The sequence below is a fragment of the Amblyraja radiata genome, chromosome 5 (genome assembly GCF_010909765.2).
Source record: "Amblyraja radiata isolate CabotCenter1 chromosome 5, sAmbRad1.1.pri, whole genome shotgun sequence".
NCBI classification, from domain to species: Eukaryota; Metazoa; Chordata; class Chondrichthyes; order Rajiformes; family Rajidae; genus Amblyraja; species Amblyraja radiata.
Window position 1 is genome coordinate 13051418 of NC_045960.1, and position 18964 is coordinate 13070381.

At 47.9% G+C, this 18964-nt stretch overlaps 1 protein-coding gene across 2 annotated transcripts in view; it reads left to right on the plus strand.

The window, feature by feature from the left end:
• The window catches only part of sde2 (SDE2 telomere maintenance homolog), a 46414-nt gene extending 34255 nt beyond the window's left edge, over nucleotides 1-12159 (plus strand). For both annotated transcript variants that reach the window (XM_033020632.1, XM_033020633.1), the window contains one exon: nucleotides 11665-12159. In XM_033020632.1, coding sequence (XP_032876523.1) covers nucleotides 11665-11880 — 216 coding nt within the window. In that variant the 3' untranslated portion in view covers nucleotides 11881-12159. The remainder of the gene's footprint in view (nucleotides 1-11664) is intronic.
• The last annotated feature ends 6805 nt before the right edge of the window (nucleotides 12160-18964 follow it).

Consider the following 18964-nt stretch of genomic DNA (forward strand, 5'->3'; position numbering starts at 1 on the left):
CTTCAGAACGACTGCCAACCGCTCAAATATACACAGTGGAACAGTTTAGTCAGTCGCAAACCATCAGGTTTTACGACTGTGAGGTTAATAAAGATGACACTTTGCTAGTGACACTCAGCGTATTCAATCAATAGTTGAACTGTACAAGACTATGAAATCTTAGGTCTGAAGAAGGGCCACCACACAAATTGTCACGTACCATGTTCTCCAGAGGTGCTGCCTGACCTGCTGAGTTACTGAGTTTGTTAATCAATGGATGCCCATTTTTTCAGATTGAGTCTCTGCGAGGCAGGTTGGGACATAGTTAAAGATGCGTAGGAAGGAACTGCAGATGCTGGCTTAAACCGAAGATAGACACAAAATGCTGGAGTAACTCAGCGGGACAGGCAGCACCTCCGGAGAGAAGGAATGTGTGACGTTTCGGGTCGAGACCCTTCTTCAGACGTCTTCATCAGATCTACAGACTTCCAAACTTCTGAAGAAGGGTCTCGACCCAAAACGTCACCCATTCCTTCTCTCCTGAGATGCTGTATGTCCCACTGAGTTCAGCATTTTGTGTCCAATTAAAGATAGTTCGAATGGATGAAGATATTAGAATGGATTCAGAAGCTGGTTGAATGAAAGAATAATTTCTAGTTCCTACTCCCCTTGCTTGGCACAGGGCACATCGGTAGAGTTGCTGCCTCACAGCGCGAGAGACCCGGGTTCAATCCTGACTACGGTTGCTGTCTATACAGAGTTTGTACGTTCTCCCCGTTGCCTGGGTGGGTTTTCTCCGGGGGGCTCCGGTTTCCTCCCACACTCCAAGTTTGGCTTCGGTAAAATTTGTAAGTTGTCCCTGGTGTATATAGGATAGCGTTAGTGTACGAGGTGATTGCTGGTCGGTGTGGACTCAGTGGGCGGAAGTTGCTGTTTCCATGCTGTATCACTAAAGCCTTCAGCAGGGAGAGAATCTAGCCCCTGTGTGGATCTTCGTGAAGCAACCTGTGCACATACACTGCGGTGTTATTTTCAAGAGGCAAGAGTGTTCTTTGGCCAGAGGGTGGTGAATCTGTGGAATTCTTTGCCACAGAGGGCTGTGGAGACCAAGTCAGTGGATATTTTAAAAGCAGAGATTGACAGATTCTTGATTAGTACGGGTGTCGGGGGTTATGGGGAGAAGGCAGGAGCATGGGGTTAGGATGAAGAGATAGATTAGCCATGATTGAATGGCGGAGTAGGCTTGATTGTCTTCATATCCTTGCTTGTTGCAGCTTAATAGGCCCATTAATGCAATAACGCACAGATAATATTCAATAATCAATAATACAATAAATTAATAAGCGTAATTTTTGGTAACTGTAATAGTGTAAAACAAAGGACTGTAGTGCAACCAAAAACACAGCCTGTGGTGCTCGGGTGCTGTTGATGTGGAGTTTGCACGTTCTCCCTGTGACTGCCTGAGTTTCCCCAGGAAGCTCCAGTTTCGTGGGATATGAGAGCTTGCAGCACGATCCCAGACCCTTCGGCCTACCTGTCCATGTCGGCCCAGATACTCCCATCTACACTATTCCCACCTACCCACATTTGGTCCATACCCCTATAAACCTCTCCTATCCATGTACCTGTCCAAATGTCTTTTAAGTGTTGTTATGGAACTTGCCTCAACTACTTCCTTTGGTAGCTCATTCCTTACACCCACCATCCTCTGTGTGAAAAGATTCTGCCTTGGGTTCCTGTTAAATCTTTTTCCCCTCACCTTTGATTGGATAGCATGCAAAACAAAGATTTTCGCTGCACCTGGGTACACTTGACATTGTAATAATACTAAACCTATGGTGTTAGACCGGAAGACACAAACAGAATTAGGCCATTCGGCCCATTATGTCTACTCCGCCATTCGAACATGGCTGTACTATTTTCCCGCTCAACCCCATTCTCCGGCCCTCTCCACATAAATCGCTGACACCCGTACTAGTCAAAAATGTTGTCATCTCTGCTTTAAAAATATCTGATTACGGCCTCCACAGCCGGCTGTTGCAAATAATTCCACAGATTCGCCACCCTCTAGCTAAATAAATTTCTCCTCAACTTCATTCTACAGGTACGACATTCACCCAGAGAGTTGTGAATCTGTGGAATTCTCTGCCTCAGAAGGCAGTGGAGGTCAATTGTCTGGATGCTTTCAGGAGAGAGTTAGATAGGGCTCTTAAAGATAGCAGAGATACGGGGAGAAGGCAGGAACGGGGTACTGATTGTGGATGATTAGCAATGATCACAGTGAATGGCGATGCTGCCTCGAAGGGCCGAATGGCCTACTCCTGCACCTATTGTCCATTGTAATCTTATTCTGAGGCTGTGCCCTCTGGTCTTTGACTCTCCCATTACTGGAAACATCCTCTCCACATCCACTCTATCCAGTCTTTTCCTTATTCGGTAAGTTTCAATGTGGTCCCTCCTCAACCTTCTAAATAAACTCCAGCGATTACAAGCCCAGAGCCTTCGAACGCTCATCATACGTTAACCCAATGATCCCTGGGATCATTCTTGTAAACCTCCTCTCGACGCTCACCAACGCCAGCACATCCCAACTCGGATATCTTCATTCTAAAAGTGCGTCCTTTTATTCTGAGGCTGTTTCCCTCGTGCCCTAGAGTCTCCCGTTACTGGAAACATCCTCTCCAGGTCCAGTGTCTCTAACAGGCTGCAGCGAGTGACAACTCTCTGTTAGGTTGTGCCTAGGATTGCAGAATTTGTATACTCAAACTCCCCCCAAATGGTTCCTCCAACTAAACAGATGGAGTCAGAATCCCTTGCAAAGTTGTACACATGTATTAGAGACTGTTGACTCTGATCTTTGCATTATAAAGGCTACTTGCAAATCCTGCAATCAGAGAAGATAATCGTTGGCCTGTCAAAGTCTGCAATCCACATCCCCTGCTGCTTGGGAATTACCGCCGTCTAAACCTGGGGTTGCTGCAATACACACCCACACCCGGGTGTTTGATAAATGACTGTAGACATTTGCACGCAGTCTGACGTATGGATGGCAGCTGATTCCAACCTGACTTTGGCATGCAAAGTGGAAAGCAGCCATTTGGGAGCAAACAAGCTCTGCAACAACACCAAGTGTGCAATTCACCCCGCCAACATTCCTGGCAAACACAAGTGGCCGGACCAGATATGGTCATAGAGTGATACAGCGTTGAAACAGACCCTTCGGCCCACTGGCAACATGTCCCAGCTACACTAGTCCCACCTGCCAGCGTTTGGTCCATATCCCACCAAACCTGTCCTATCCATGTCTGAAGAAGGGTCTCGACCCAAAACTTCTCTCAAGAGATGCTGCCTGTCCCGCTGAGTTACTCCAGCTTTTTGTGTCTAATCTTCGGTTTAAACCAGCATCTGCAGTTCCTTCCTACACACTATCCATGTAACTATGCATTTTAAAAAAAGCACATGGTGCTGCAACAATTTGTAAGTCACACACATTTGCTCTCGCCAGCCATTTCCTTTAAAATGCATAAATAGAAGCTTTAGCATTCACTTTTAAATTCTCCCCAATTGTACTCCTTCTGAGTTCCCCTCCTTTCATCTCCTTTTGAGGGGTTGATTTATAGAGATGTGTAAAATCATGAGCAGAGCAGAATATAGAAGCTATGGGAAAGATGTTGTCAAGCTGGAAAGAGTGCAGAGAAGATTTACGAGGATGTTGCCAGAACTCGAGGGGCTGAGCTATACGGAGAAGGTGGGCAGGCTAGGATTCTATTCCTTGTAGCGCAGGAGGATGAGGGGTGATCTTATAGAGGTGGAAAATCATGAGGGGAATAGATGGGGTGATTACACAGAATACAGGGGGGGGGGTCATGAACTGGTTTAAGGTGAGAGGGGAAAGATTTAATAGGAATCTGAGGGGCAGCTTTTTCACACAGAAGGGTGGTGGGTGTATGGAATGAGCTGCCAGAGGAGGTAGTTGAGGCAGGAATTATAACCATATATAAAAGACATTTGTTAGGAACAGTGCCCTCCATAATGTTTGGGACAAAGACCCATCATTTATTTATTTGCCTCCGTACTGCACAGTTTGAGATTTGTAATAGAAAAAATCACTTGTGGTTAAAGTGCACATTGTCAGAATAAAGATCATTTTTATACATTTTGGTTTCACCATGTAGAAATTGCAGCTGTGTTTATACATAGTCCCCCCCTATTTCAGGGCACCATAATGTTTGGGCTGGTGTATGGAACAAGCTGCCGGAACAGGTAGGTGAGGCAGGTACTATCACAATTAAACATTTGGACAGGTACATGGGTAAGATACTTTTAGAGTGATATATGGGCTAAATGCAGGCAGGTGGGCCTCTACCTCTACGCATTTAGTTTGGCACGTGGATGTGGAGGGATATGCACACGTGCGGGAGATTAATCTGGGATCAGGTGGGGACGGGCATTATGGATGAAAGGGCCCATTCCTGTGTTGTTCTGCTCTATGGTCTATGTAATTAACCAGTCGCCACTTCACATTTTCCCACTCCTTTATCAGGCGCCATGATATTGTTGTTTCATTTTCTCCACTCCCCATGCACACTACACTGAATGTGCCCCCTCACTATTGGGTTCCCTACGTCACCTACCTGCGATCACGCCTCCTCTTCTCCAAACATTGACCAAATTCACCTTTGGTTCTAACGTCGAGGGGAATGAGCGGGGGTTTACAGTGCCCTCCATAATGTTAGGGACAAAGACCCGCCATTTATTTATTTGTCTCTGTACCCCACAATTTGAGATTTGTAATAGAACAAAATCACATGTGGTTAAAGTGCACAATGTCAGATTTTAATGAAGGCCATTTTTATACATTTTGGTTTCACCATGTAGAAATTACAGCAGTGTTGATACATAGTCCCCCCATTTCAGGGCACCATAATGTTTGGGACACAGCAATGTCATGTAAATGAAAGTAGTCATGTTTAGTATTTTGTTGCATATCCTTTGCATGCAATGACTGCTTGAAGTCTGCGATTCATGGACATCACCAGTTGCTGGGTGTCTTCTCTGGTGATGCTCTGCCAGGCCTGTATTGCAGCCATCTTTAGCTTATGCTTGTTTTGGGGGCTAGTTCCCTTCAGTTTTCTCTTCAACATATAAAAGGCATGCTCAATTGGGTTCAGATCGGGCGATTGATTTGGCCACTCATGAATTGACAGTTTTTTAGCTTTGAAAAACTCCTTTGTTGCTTTAGCAGTATGTTTGGGGTCATTATCTTGCTGTAGAATGAACCGCCGGCCAATGAGTTTTGAGGCATTTGTTTGAACTTGAGCAGATAGGATGTGTCTATACACTTCAGAATTCATTATGCTACTACCATCAGTAGTTGTATCATCAATGAAGATAAGTGAGCCAGTTCCTTCAGCAGCCATACATGCCCAGGCCATAACATCCCCACCACCGTGTTTCACAGATGAGGGGGTTTGCTTTGGATCTTGGGCAGTTCCTTCTCTCCATACTTTGCACTTACCATCACTCTGATATAAGTTAATGTTCATCCTATCTGTCCACAAGACCTTTTTCCACAACTGTGGTTGCTCCTTTAAGTACTTCTTGGCAAACTGCAACCTGGCCATCCTATTTTTGCAGCTAACCAGTGGTTTGCATCTTGCAGTGTAGCCTCTGCATTTCTGTTCATGAAGTCTTCTGCGGACAGTGGTCATTGTCAAATCCACACCTGAAGAGTGTTTCTGATCTGTTGGACAGATGTTTGGGGATTTTTCTTTATTATAGAGAGAATTCTTCTGTCATCAGCTGTGGAGGTCTTCCTTGCCCTGCCAGTCCCTTTGCGATTAGTAAGCTCACCAGTGCTCTCTTTCTTCTGAATGATGTTCCAAACAGTTGATTTTGGTAAGCCTGAGGTTTAACTGATGTCTCTAACAGTTTTATTCTTGTTTCTCAGTCTCATAATGGCTTCTTTGACTTTCATTGGCACAACTTTGGTCCTCATGTTGATAAACAGCAATAAAAGTTTCCAAAGGTGATGGAAAGACTGGAGGAAAGACTAGGTGCTGAGAGCTCTCTTATACCTGCATTATGGAGGCATTTAAACACACCTGAGCAATTACAAACGTCTGTGAAGCCATGTGTCCCAAACATTATGGTGCCCTGAAATGGGGGGGACTATGTATAAACGCTGCTGTAATTTCTACATGGTGAAACCAAAATGTATAAAAATACCCTTTAATAAAATCTGACAATGCGCACTTTAACCACGTGATTTTTTTAATTACAAATCTCAAATTGTGGAGTACAGAGGCAAATTAATAAATGACGGGTCTTTGTCCCAAACATTATGGAGGGCACTGTAGGTTTATGGTGGGAGGGGCAAGATTTAATCGGACACTGGGGGGCAACCTTTTCAGAGCTGGGATGGGCATATGGAGCTTTTCTGCTGAGTTCAGAAATACTTAGGTCTACTGCTATTTCTGGTAACGTTATAATCCTCGACACAATATCTTCGTATCTCTGACTAAATCTGATTACAGGTCAATTATATTTTGCATTCTAAATTACATTCCATTCTATGCCTAATGTTGCTTTCTTAAGAAAACGAATGGCAGTAAATTTAAAAAAAAATCATTTATAAGCAAAGAACTGCAGATTCTGGTTTACCAGAAAAGACACAAAGTGCTGGAGTAACTCAGCCGGCTAGACGGCTTCCCGAGAGAACATGGACGGGTGATGTCTCGGGTCAGTCGGTACCGTTCTTCAGGGCAGACATGGATTGTTTTCTCAGGAACGCCGGAGTTTTAGTGGAGACCTGATTTAAGTGTTATACAACGAGGGAGGATGTAGACAGATATCCCAGGGAAGAAATCTCAAAGACTAGGGGGCATAGTTTTAAAATGAGAGAGGCAAAGTTTAAAGGAGATGTGCGGGGCAAGTTTTTTACACAGGGTGGTGGCTGCCTGGGCTGGTGGTGGTGGAGGCAGATACGACAGTGGTGTTGAAGAGGGCTTTGGATATGAATGGAATGGGGGAGTGTGGATCATGTGAAGGCAGAGGAGATTAGTTTAAATTGGCATCAGGTTCGCCATGGACATTGTGGGCCAATGGACCTGTTCCTGTTCTACGTTGCATATTCTTACTCCAGGCTCGTGCATTAAAAGACACCGCCGCATATTGTTGGAGCTGCCGTAGTTTCCTTCTGTGCTAATGTGCATTTTGTAGTGAGTGTTGTTGCGGCAGGCCAGTAAGGCAGAGGTGAAGAGCAAGGTGGGCCTCAGGCCATTATTCATTTCTTCCCACTGCATCCATAGAACAGCGCAAGAACAGGGCGCCACGGTGACGCAGCGGTGGAGTTGCTGCCTCACAGCACCAGGGACCCAGGTTCCATCCCGACTACGGGTGCTGTCTGTACGGAGTTTGCACGTTCACCCCGTGACCTGCGTGGGTTTTCTCCAAGATCTTCGGTTTCCTCCCACACTCCAAAGACGGACAAGTTTGTAGGTTAATTGGCTTGGTATAAATATAAATTGTCCCTAGTGTGCGTAGGATAGTGTTAGTGTGCGGGGATCGCTGGTCGGTGTGGACTCAGTGGGCCGAAGGGCCTGTTTCCGCGCTGTATCTCTAAACAAAACAGGCCCTTCGGCCCACAATGTTTGTACTGAACACGAGGCCAAGGCTACTCTTATCTGCCTGCATGTGATCCATATCCCTCCTGCATATCCACGTGCCAATTGAAAAGTCTTAAACGCCACTATCATATCTACCTCCACCACCACCCCTGGCAATGCGTTCCAGGCACCCACCATTCTGTGCAAAAAAAAACTAGTCCCGCGCATTCACTTTAAACTTTACCCCTCTCGACTTAAAGCTATGCCCTCTAGTGTTTAATTTTTTTCCTATCCCGGTAAGATGATTCTGACTGTCTACCCTATCTATATTTCATACCCTCTGTCAGGTATCCCCGCATCCTCTGGCATTCCAGAGAACAGAATCCAAGACTGTCCGACCTCTCCCTGTAGCTCATAGCCTCTAATCCAAGGATTACATCGCATGTGCTTCGGGAATGTCTTGACATGGGGAGATACATCATGTAAATGGGCCCTTTCACCCCATATCAGTGGTATATTTTATTGTCACGTGTGCTGGGTGCAGTGAAATGGATTTGTTGCATACAGCTCAGCAAGACTATTCCTGTACATAAGTGCAATCCCCCTCGGTCAGTACCGAATGAAGAATGAACAGAAGAGCCCACTTGTTCATACACAACAGGCACCATTTTGGTGCTATGTTACAGTCCCAGTTGCAGCTGTTCACAAAGGCCCCTTGCAGCCGTCCCCTCCACCCCGGTTGTCCAGCGAGCTGTCCTGACTCTCCTCGCACGACCCTCTTCAGCCCTTGTTCACCAGGAGCACCTCCCGCAGCCGACCTCCAGGGCACAGAAAGTAAGACCCCCTGGTAGGACCACACTGACTCCCAGGATTACAATCCACTCCCCCCTTCCCAGATAACTATATTCTGCACTCTGGACATTTCCCTTTGCTCTGTCTGTTATACTTGACCAGGTGAAAGTTAGAAGCTGTGAGCACACTTACTATTGTGAGGTGGGGAGGAATGATTTACTTTAAAAAAAAATTAGTCCTAAAAGAGACGAGAAAATCCCACACTTTGCCACCAAGCTGCTGGTCTAACAGTGAATGGCAACTGGCTTTTCCTCATTTTTGTTTTTCCCCAGAGTCGTACAGCACGGAAACAGACACCTTTGGCCCAACTCATACTTGCTGACCAAGGTGCCCCATCGAAGATAGTCCCAATTGCCAGCAAAACCTTTCGTATTCATATACCTGCCCAAATGTATATTAAAGCTGCTTTAGTGCCTGCCTCAACTACCTCCTCTGACAGCTCGTTCCATACACCCATCATCTTCTGTGTGGAAAAAGCTGCCCCTCGGACCTTTTATCCAAAGTTCTCTTAGTATCTGGCTCCGCAACCATCTCCGGCAGTGTGTTCCAGGCACTCACCTCTCCCTATGTACAAATAAAACTTCTCCCATACACATCTCCTTTAAACGTTTCCCCTCACACCTTAAAGGTATGCCCTGTAATCTTAGATTTCTCCATCCTTGCAAATAGATTCTGACCATCTACCCTATCTATACCTTTCATAATTTTATACACTTCTATCAGCTCTCCCCTCAACCTCCGACATTACAGAGAAAACAATTTGATTATCTCTAGCCTCTCCCAGTAGCTTATACCATCTAATCAAGGCATCATTCTGGTAAAACAAAGACACACAGTACTGGGTTAACTCAGCAGGTCATGCAGCATCTCTGGAGAACATGAATAGGTGACACAAAAAGCTGGAGTAACTCAGCGGGGCAGGCAGCATCTCTGGAGAGAAGGAATGGGTGACGTTTCGGGATGAGACCCTTCATCAGACTGGAAGTCTCGAGCCGAAACGTCACCCATTCCTTCTCTCCAGAGATGCTGCCTGTCCCGCTGAGTTACTCCAGCATTTTGGGCCTATCTTCGGTTTAAACCAGCATCTGCAGTTCCTTCCAACACATGAATAGGTGACATTTCGGTTCAGGACCCTCCCTCAGACCATTGTGATGTGTGAAGAAGGGTCCTGACCAAAAACGTCACGTACCCATGTTCTCCAGAGAAGCTGCCTGACTCACTGAATTACTCCGGCACTTTGTGTCTTTGTTTTGTACACCAGCATCTGCAGTTCCTTGTTTCTACATCATTCTGGTAAACCTATGCAAACCGGTAAACTGTTTGTTAATCAATGGATGCCCATTTTTTCTGACTGTTAAATATGTGCAGGAAGGAACTGCAGATGCTGGTTTAAACCGAAGATAGACACAAAATGCTGGAGTAACTCAGCGGGACGGGCAGCATCTCTGGAGAGAAGGAATGGGTGACGTTTCGGGGTCGAGACCCTTCTTCAGACTGATGTCAGGGGAGAGGGAGATAAATAGATAAGGAACTGTAAGGTGTGAAAACAGGACAAAGGGGATGCGGATCAAGGAAAGTGTAGAGTGGATCATTGTTAGCTGGGAGAAGGTAACAACAAAGCAAACAGATGAAATATTGTCAGGGACAGTCAGACTGGTCGGAAAACTGGGAAGGGGGAGGGATGGAGAGAGAGGAAAAGCAAGGGTTACTTGAATTTAGAGAAGTCAACGTTCATACCGCTGTGGTGTGAGCTGCCCAAGCAAAACATGAGGTGCTGTTCCTCTAATTTTGAATGTAGTGAGCGAGCTGTCCTCGAGTGGTGTCCAGGGGCCAAGTGCAGTAGATTCAGGGTGACGATGGAGAGCGATCTCTCCCATCTCCACCAGGGGGCAGCTCATACCAAGCAAACTTGTACTGTCTGAAGAAGGGGTCCCGACCCGAAACGATGTCTCCCACCACATTCGCTAGAAAGGGTCAGGGGAGGGAGGGGAGACAGGGGGAATTGGGTTTGTTTAGTTTATTATTGTCACGTGCACCGTGATTGCAATCAAGCTATCTATAGTGTGCAAATACAGGATAAAAGGTACAAAGCTTAGCGCAAGATAGAGTACAGTAAAGTCTGATTAAAGATAGTTCGCAGCAGGTCTCCAGTGAGGAAGATGGGAGGTCAGGACCACTCTCATGTTGGTGAGAGGATGGTTCAGTTGCCTGATAACAGCTGGGAAAAAACTGTCCATGAATCTGAAGGTGTGTGTTTTCAAACTTCAGTACCTCTTGCTGGATGGGAGAAGGGAGCAGGGAGAAGGGGGGGGGGGGGGGGGGGGTGTATGAAGGAGACGGAAGGAGCTGAGGGGTGGGCAATTTGGGGGAGAAATGAATGCTAGGGTGGGGGGGGGGGGGGGGGTGGAGGATTTTACTTAAAATTGTAGGATTCAGCGTTCACACCGTTGGGTTGTCAGCTACCCAAGCAGAACATGAGCTGCTGTTCCTCCAGTTTGCGTGTGGCTTCACTCTGGCAATAGAGGAGGCCCAGAACAGAATGGTCATTGTGGGAAAGGGGAACGTGCAAAAAAAAAAGAAACTGCAGATGCTGGTTTATACCAAAGATAAACACAAAGTGCTGGAGTAACTCAGCAGGTCAGGTAGCGTCTCTGGAGGAAATGAATAGGTGACGTTTTGGGTCAATAGACAGTAGGTGCCAGGAGTAGGCCATTCGGCCCTTCGAGCCAGCACCGCCATTCAATGTGATCATGGCTGATCATCCCCAATCAGTACCCCGTTCCTACCTTCTCCCCATATGCCCTGACTCCGCTATTTATTAAGAGCCCTATCTAGCTCTCTCTTGAAAGCATCCAGAGAACCTGCCTCTGAGGCAGAGAATTCCACAGACTCACAACTCTCTGTGTGAAAAAGTGTCTCCTTGTCTCTGTTCTAAATGCCTTACTCCTTATTCTTAAAGGGCCGGGAGCCTTCTTGTAGTGGGCAGAGTGTGTGTGGGGGGGGGGGGGGGTCTTATTTTTCTACTGCAATGAGTCCGAAGAAAGGTTCTGACCCAAAACATCATCTAACCATTTTCTCCAGAGATGCTGCCTGACCCCTTGAGTTCTATGCTTGATATCCACTGCCCTCTGGTGGAGATCGAAGAGATCTGCACATTGTTAGCACCTGTTCCCTTGATGAATCTGACCTCACCCTCTCCCTCTCCCTCTCCCCACCGCTCCCACAGGCTGCAGGGCTGGAGGACTGGACAGCGTGTGACTCGGCCGAGGAGCTGGAGGGCCTGGGGCTGGAGCGGTTGAAGAACGAGCTGCTGGGCCTGGGCTTGAAGTGTGGAGGCACCCTGCAGGACCGTGCCGCCAGGCTGTTCTCCGTCAGGGGCCTGTCCAGGGAACAGATGGACCCCTCGCTCTTTGCCAAGCCTGCCAGAGGCCGGAAGAAATGAGAGGAGATGCGACTCCCCCCCCCCCCGGGTGACCCTGCCGCCCGGGGCCTCTCCATTGTGAGTGTGGACCAGCGTGTGGGCGGCAGCTGCTCCCATCTCCCTACTGTGCATTGCTTGAACGCCTGCTTCATCCTCTGCAGCCGTGGCTCGCTCCGTCCATATACAGCACCTCAAATGCTGGGCTTTGCTCTCGGCCGACAGATAGAGGCAAAGTCCTTCATCTTTGCGGGTTTTTATAAATTGGGTGGAAAAAAAATAAATATAAAACTAATTTCTTGATTTTGTTCCGTTTCTACTGGGTTTTTTTCCACTTGTTTATCGTTGTCAGGTGTTATTGGTTTAGGTTTATCGTCACGTGTGGCGAGGTACAGTTAAAAACGTTTGTTGCGCGATCTGAAGAAGGGTCTCGACCCGAAACGTCACCCATTCCTTCTCTCCAGAGATGCTGCCTGTCCCGCTGAGTTACTCCAGCATTTTTGTGTCCAACTTCAAAACAACTGGCAACTGATGATCTGGCACCTCCTTTAATTTAAACAAAATTACGAGAGCGCTCTTGAAATCCCCCCCAACCCCGCAAGTCCCCCAAAAATGTGGCGCCTATGACAGGTGAGGCTACCAATCTCAACCTCATCGAGACATGGGCGGCCGATGAACAGGTTTAATTTCCCCCCCTGCGACCGGGGCTCTGGTACTCCAAGATAAAGCCTAATCTGGCAGATCCGTTCCCATAGCCAACTTTGTGGGTTGGTATCCGGCTGCCTAGGCCAACCATTCTGGTACGGTTGGACTCCTCTCGGAGGCAAAACGGATAATCCAGAAAGACCCTGGAACCAAGGGTGCCAGAAAATCAGTGGTGGACCTGTACATGACTATAGTTAGTCATCGTTCACAGTGTACAGATAAAGACAAAGGGCACAACATTTAATGCAAGATAAAGTCCCATTAAAGATAGCTCAAAGGTGTCCAATGAGGTAACTGCAGATGCTGGTTTAAACCGAAGATAGACACACATAGCTGGAGTAACTCAGCGGGACAGGCAGCATCTCTGGATAAGAAGGAATGGGTGACGTTTCTGGTCGAGACCCTTCTACAGACTGAGAGTCAGACCCTTTCTCAGGTAGTCAAACAGAAGAGGTGGAAGGAATGCTTCGATTTTATTTTAATCCAGTTCTACAGACCTTAGAGGAGGGTTTCGGCCCGAAACGTTGCCTATTTCCTTCGCTCCATAGATGCTGCTGCACCCGCTGAGTTTCTCCAGCACTTTTGTGTACCACAGATTTTAGACATGGACAGTGGGACAGGCATCATCTTTGGAGAGAAGGAATGGGTGACGTTTCGTCTGAAGAAGGGTCTCGACCCGAAACGTCATCCAATCCTTCTCTCCAGCGTTGCTGCCTGTCCCGCTGAGTTACTCCGGCTTTTCGTGTCTGTCTCCAATGAGGTAGATGGGAGGTCTGGGCCACACTCTAGATGTTGAGGGGATGGTTCAATTGCCTGATAACAGCGGGGAAGAAATCCAGTGAAAAGCTCCCAGTCAAATAGCTCTGTAGGTGAGTACAATCAAGCCGTGCACAAGCACAACAGCTGGTGCAAAGAGGAAAATGCCAGAGCGTTATAGAAAGTGCAGATTAAAAAAAGTGCAACGAGAGCGATTGGAAGATCGAGAATACATCCTCAGCTTTTAGGAGGTCCATTCAGTAGTCCGATCACAGCAAGGAAGAAGCCCATCTTGAATCTGGTAGTTCGTGCTTTCAAGCTTTGGCATATTCAGCCCGACAGGATTGGGGAGAAGGAGGAATAAGCAGGTGTGAGTGGTCCTTGATTATGGCGGCTGCTTTCCCGAGGCAGAGTGAAGTGTAGTTGGAGTTGATCTGTGAGGGGGGGGGGCTTACGTCCCCACCTCTCTGCTGTCTATGCAGGTACAGGGCCAATGCCAGTCACTGTTGACTCCCGGTGGGGTGAGACCCATAGCTAGCAGTCGCTAGGTTTATTATTGTCACGTGTACCGAGGTACAGTGAAGAGTTTTGTTCTGCATGCTCTCCAGACACATCAGTTATACCATACATAGATACAATCAAGTCAAACTCAAGTACAATAGGCAGAGCAAAGGGGAAGATACAGAGTGCAGCATATAGTTCTCAGCATTGTAGCGCACCAGTTCCACGGACAAAGTCCAATGTCCGCAATGGGGTAGAGGTGAATCGGACAGTACCCTAGCTTATGGAAGGGCCGTTCAGAAGCCTAATACCTGACCGGTTCGGTGGTGCAGCGCTAGAGTTGCTGCCTTACAGCGCCAGAGACCCAGGTTCGATCCTGACTGCGGGTGCTGTCTGTGTGTTCTCCGTGTGACCACGTGGTTTCCTCCAGGTGCTCGGGTTTCCTCCCACACTCCACAAAGACGTGCAGGTTTGTAGGTTAATTGGCTTCTGTAAATTGTCCCAAGTGTGGAGGATACAACTAGTGCACCGGGCGATCACCGGTCGGCGCGGACTCGATGGGCCGAAGGGCCTGTTTGCGTGTTGTATCTCTAACTAAACTAGCTAAGATGAAGAAGCTGTTCCTGAGTCTGGTGGTGCGCGCTTTCAAGCTTCTGTACCTTCTGCCGGACGGGAGCGGGGAGAAGAAGGAATGACTGGGGTGGGACAAGTCTTTGATTGTGTCGGCTGCTTTCCCGAGGCAGCGTGAAGTGTAGATGGAGTCGATGGAGGGGAGTCTGGTCTGTGTGTGACGGACTGGGCTACATCCACAACTCTCTGCAGTTTATTGCGGTCTTGGGTGGTTTGTCAGTGGGTGCCAGACTCTGGATTTGCAATAGTGGGTTGTCCTGCGGGATGTGCAGTTCACCAGGCATTGCCTGCATGACTGGCGATGCAGTGGATTTGCTGCACTGCTGCCCCCTGCTCCCTTCTCCTGCTTCACTGTAGCAGGGTTGGCTTCCCCTGGGGTAGCTCAGTGCTGGGTCCACCTGTGTAGTTACTGCAGGATGCGGATGATCTCATGACCAGACAATCCCACAGCACTCGCCTAACAGAACGTAGAACAGTACAGCACAGGAGCAGGCCCTTCGGCCCCAATATCTGTGCCGAGCATGATGCCGATAAACTAATCTCTGCTTGTATAGAGTCATAGAGTGATACAGTGTGGAAACAGGCCCTTCGGCCCAACTTGCCCAACATGTCCCAGCTCCACTAGTCCCACCTGCCCGCACTAGGTCCATAGCCCACCACCAACCCACTGTGTTCCTTCAGCGACTTGAGTGTTTTTACTCGATAGTCCAACATGTGCAGTTCCTGGTACCACAGTTTAAGAAAGTTAATCTCACTACAGTGAGACTATTTAATGAAATGAATAATAAAATTTGGTTGCATCTGCTCTAAACCCATCGACGGAGTTTACATTAGAAAGGGAGAGAGATCGAGCACTGCTCGGGCCAACACAACATCTCAAATGTGATTAAGGTTCATGTTGATGGCCATTTCACACCCATTTAGGGAACTCTTTGATCCTCAGGCTTCTTGTACTCCTGAGATCTCCCCCCCGCTATAGCTCAGCAACCTACAGCAGAAGTCACAGCAGATAGACACGAAATGCTGGAGTAATTCAGTGGGTCAGGCAAGCAGCATCCCTGGGGAGAAGGAATGGGTGACGTTTTGGGTCAAGACCTGTCTTCGGTGTAAACCAGCATCTGCAGTTCCTTCCTACGCAAATGTCATAGAGCCATACAGCGTGGAAACAGGCCCTTCAGCCCAACTTGCCTGCATCTAGACTAGTCCCAATGTCCTGCGTTTGGCCCTCATCCCTCTAAACCTGACAATAGACAATAGACAATAGGTGCAGGAGTAGGCCATTTGGCCCTTTGAGCCAGCACCGCCATTCAATGTGATTATGGCTGATCATCCCCAATCAGTACCCCGTTCCTGCCTTCTCCCCATATCCCCTGACTCCGTTATCTTTAAGAGCCCTATCTAGCTCTCTCTTGAAAGCATCCAGAGAACCCGCCTCCACCGCCCTCTGAGGCAGAGAATTCCACAGACTCACCACTCTCTGTGAGAAAAAGTGTGTCCTCGTCTCCGTTCTAAATGGCTTACCCCTTATTCTTAAACTGTGGCCCCTGGTTCTGGACTCCCCCAACATCGGGAACATGTTTCCTGCCTCTAGCGTGTCCAAACCCTTAACAATCTTATATGTTTCAATGAGATGCCCTCTCATCCTTCTAAACTCCAGAGTGTATAAGCCCAGCTGCTCCAATCTCTCAGCATATGACAGTCCCGCCATCCCGAGAATTAACCTTGTAAACCTATGCTGTCCTATCCATGTACCTGTCTAAATGTTTCCTAAATGTTACAATAGTATCTGCCTCAACTACCTCCTCCAGCAGCTCGTTCCATGCATCCACCACCCTTTTGCAGAAGTTTTCGGATGATACAGCTGTTGTCGGCCTCATTAAAGGGGGCAATGAGGAGGAGTATAGAGACATAATAAGTAACTTTGTGGAGTGGAGTGCACACAATAACCTCCATCTTAACACCAAAAAAACAAAGGAGATAGTGGTGGACTTCAGGAGGGGGAGGAGGAGGACTCAAGCAACGCCGATCACCATTAAGGGCACTGAGGTGGAGGTGGTCGCTAACCACAGGTACCTTGGGGTGCAGCTTGACAGTGAGCTGAACTGGAAGTGTCATATGGAGGCGGTGTACAGGAAGGGACAAAGCCGACTGTATTTTTTAAGGAGGCTGAGGTCATTTAACATCTGCCAACCCCTACTGTGCAGTGTCTACCATTCAGTGGTGGCCAGTGCTCTGTTTTTTGCTGTGGCCTGTTGGGGAGATGGTGCCCGTATAGCGGATAAAAACAGACTGGACAAGCTAATCAGGAAGGCCGGCTCAGTGGTCGGGGCTGAGCAACGAACGGTCCAGCAGGTGGCAGAGGCCAGAACTCTGAACAAACTGGGTTCAATAATGACCAACTCCACTCACCCACTCCATGCCCTGAAGGTGATCAAGAGCAGCATCTTCAGTCAGAGGCTGATTGCACCAATGTGCAAAACTGAGAGACATAGGAAGTCCTGTTTACCAGCTGCTATAAGGTTATATAATGCGCATAAATAACTGCACTTTTTTTTTTTTTTTAATTAATTGTATTTTAACTTGTATTTTAACTTGTATTTTAACTTGTTAAGTATGGAAGCCATTTGAGGAAATGTGTGGTGTTATGTCTGTCTTGAAGCTGTCGTGGCACTGTAATTTCCTGAAAAGGATTATTAAAGGTATAATCTAATCTAATCTAATCTAATCTAATGTAAAAAAATTTGCCCCGCAGGCTCCTATTAAATCTTTCCCCCCCTCACCCATAAACCCATGTCCTCTAGTTCTGGGCAAGAGACTCTGCATCTACTCATCTATTCATCTCATGATTTTGTACAGCTCTGTAACATCACCTCAGGAGCCATGAACCTTTTGTTCATCCTCAGCCAGCTCCTATTCCGGTGATCCTGGGTGTGCTGAAACCGGGATCGCAGGCTCTTGGCGGTGACCCTTGCCTGCCATGTTGGTGTGGTGGCACCAGGAACTGCAGATGCTGCAATCTTGAGCAAATCACAAAGTGCGGGAGTAACTCAGCAGGTCAGGCAGCATCCCTGGAGAACATGGACAGGTGACGTTTTGGGCTGGGACTCTTCAGTAGCTCGGTGGGTCAGACACGGAATCTGGGCGGCACAGTGGAGCAGCGGTAGAGTTGCCGCCACACAGCGACAGAGACCCGTGTTCCACCCTGACGACGGGTGCTGTCTGTATGGAGTTTGTACGTTCTCCCTCAGTTTCAGTTTAGTTTATTGTCACATGTACCGAGGTACAGTGAAAAGCTTTTGTTGCGTGCTATCCAGTCATTGCGGTCCCTGGGACCACGTGGGTTTTCTCCAAGTGCCCAGGCTTCCTGCCACACTCAGGTTTGTAGGTTAATTGGCTTCTGCAAATTGTAAATTGTTCCTAGTGTGTTGGATAGCACCAGTGTACGGGGATTGCTGGTCAATGGGCTGCAGTCTAAAGGAAAGTCTAAACTGCAGATGCGGGTCAGGCAGCATATTTGGAGAACATCGTTTAGTTTAGGAAAGAACTGCAGAATCTGGTGAAATCGAAGGTAGACACAAAATGCTGGAGTAACTCAGCGGGATAGGCAGCACCGCTGGAGAGAAGGACATTTCAGGTCGAGACCCTTCTTCAGACTGATGTCAGGGGAGTGGGCGGGACAGAGATAGAATGTAGTCGGAGACAGCGAGACTGGTGGGAGAACTGGGAAGGTGGAGGGGATGGAGAGAGAAAGCAAGGGCTATCTGAAGTTGGAGAAGTCAATGTTCATACCGCTGGGGTGTACGCTGCCCAAGCGAAATATGAGGTGCTGTTCCTCCAATTTGCGCTGGGCCTCACTCTGACAATGGAGGAGGCCCAGGACAGAAAGGTCAGATTGGGAATGGGAGGGGGAGTTGAAATGCTGAGCAACCGGGAGATCAGGTGCGTTAAGGTGGACTGAGCGGAGGTGTTCAGGGAAACGATCGCCGAGCCTGCACTTGGTCTCGCCGATGTACAGGAGTTCACACCTGGAACAGCGGATACAGTAGATGAGGTTGGAGGAGGTGCAAGTGAACCTCTGCCTCACCTGGAAAGACTGTCGGGGACATTGGATGGAGTCGAGGGGGGAGGTAAAGGGACAGGTGTTGCATCTCCTGCAGTTGTTATAGTACATCTGCCTACATGTGATCCATATCCCTCCATTTGCTGCACATCCATATGCCTGTCTAAAAGCCTCTAACACCACTATCGTATCTGCCTCCACCACCACCACTTGCCAGCACAACTCCATTAGACTTTCCCCTCTCTCACCTTAAAGCTATGCCCTCTAGTGTTGCACAGTTCCACGATGGGAAAAAGGTTCTGACTGCCTACTCCATCTATGGCTCTTATGGACTATCAAGTCTCCCTCAGCCTCCAACGTTCCAGATAAAACAATCCAAGCCTATCCACCCTCTCCCTGTAGCTGAAACCCACCAATCCAATCTAATCGGCAGCATGGTGGCACAGCGGTAGAGTT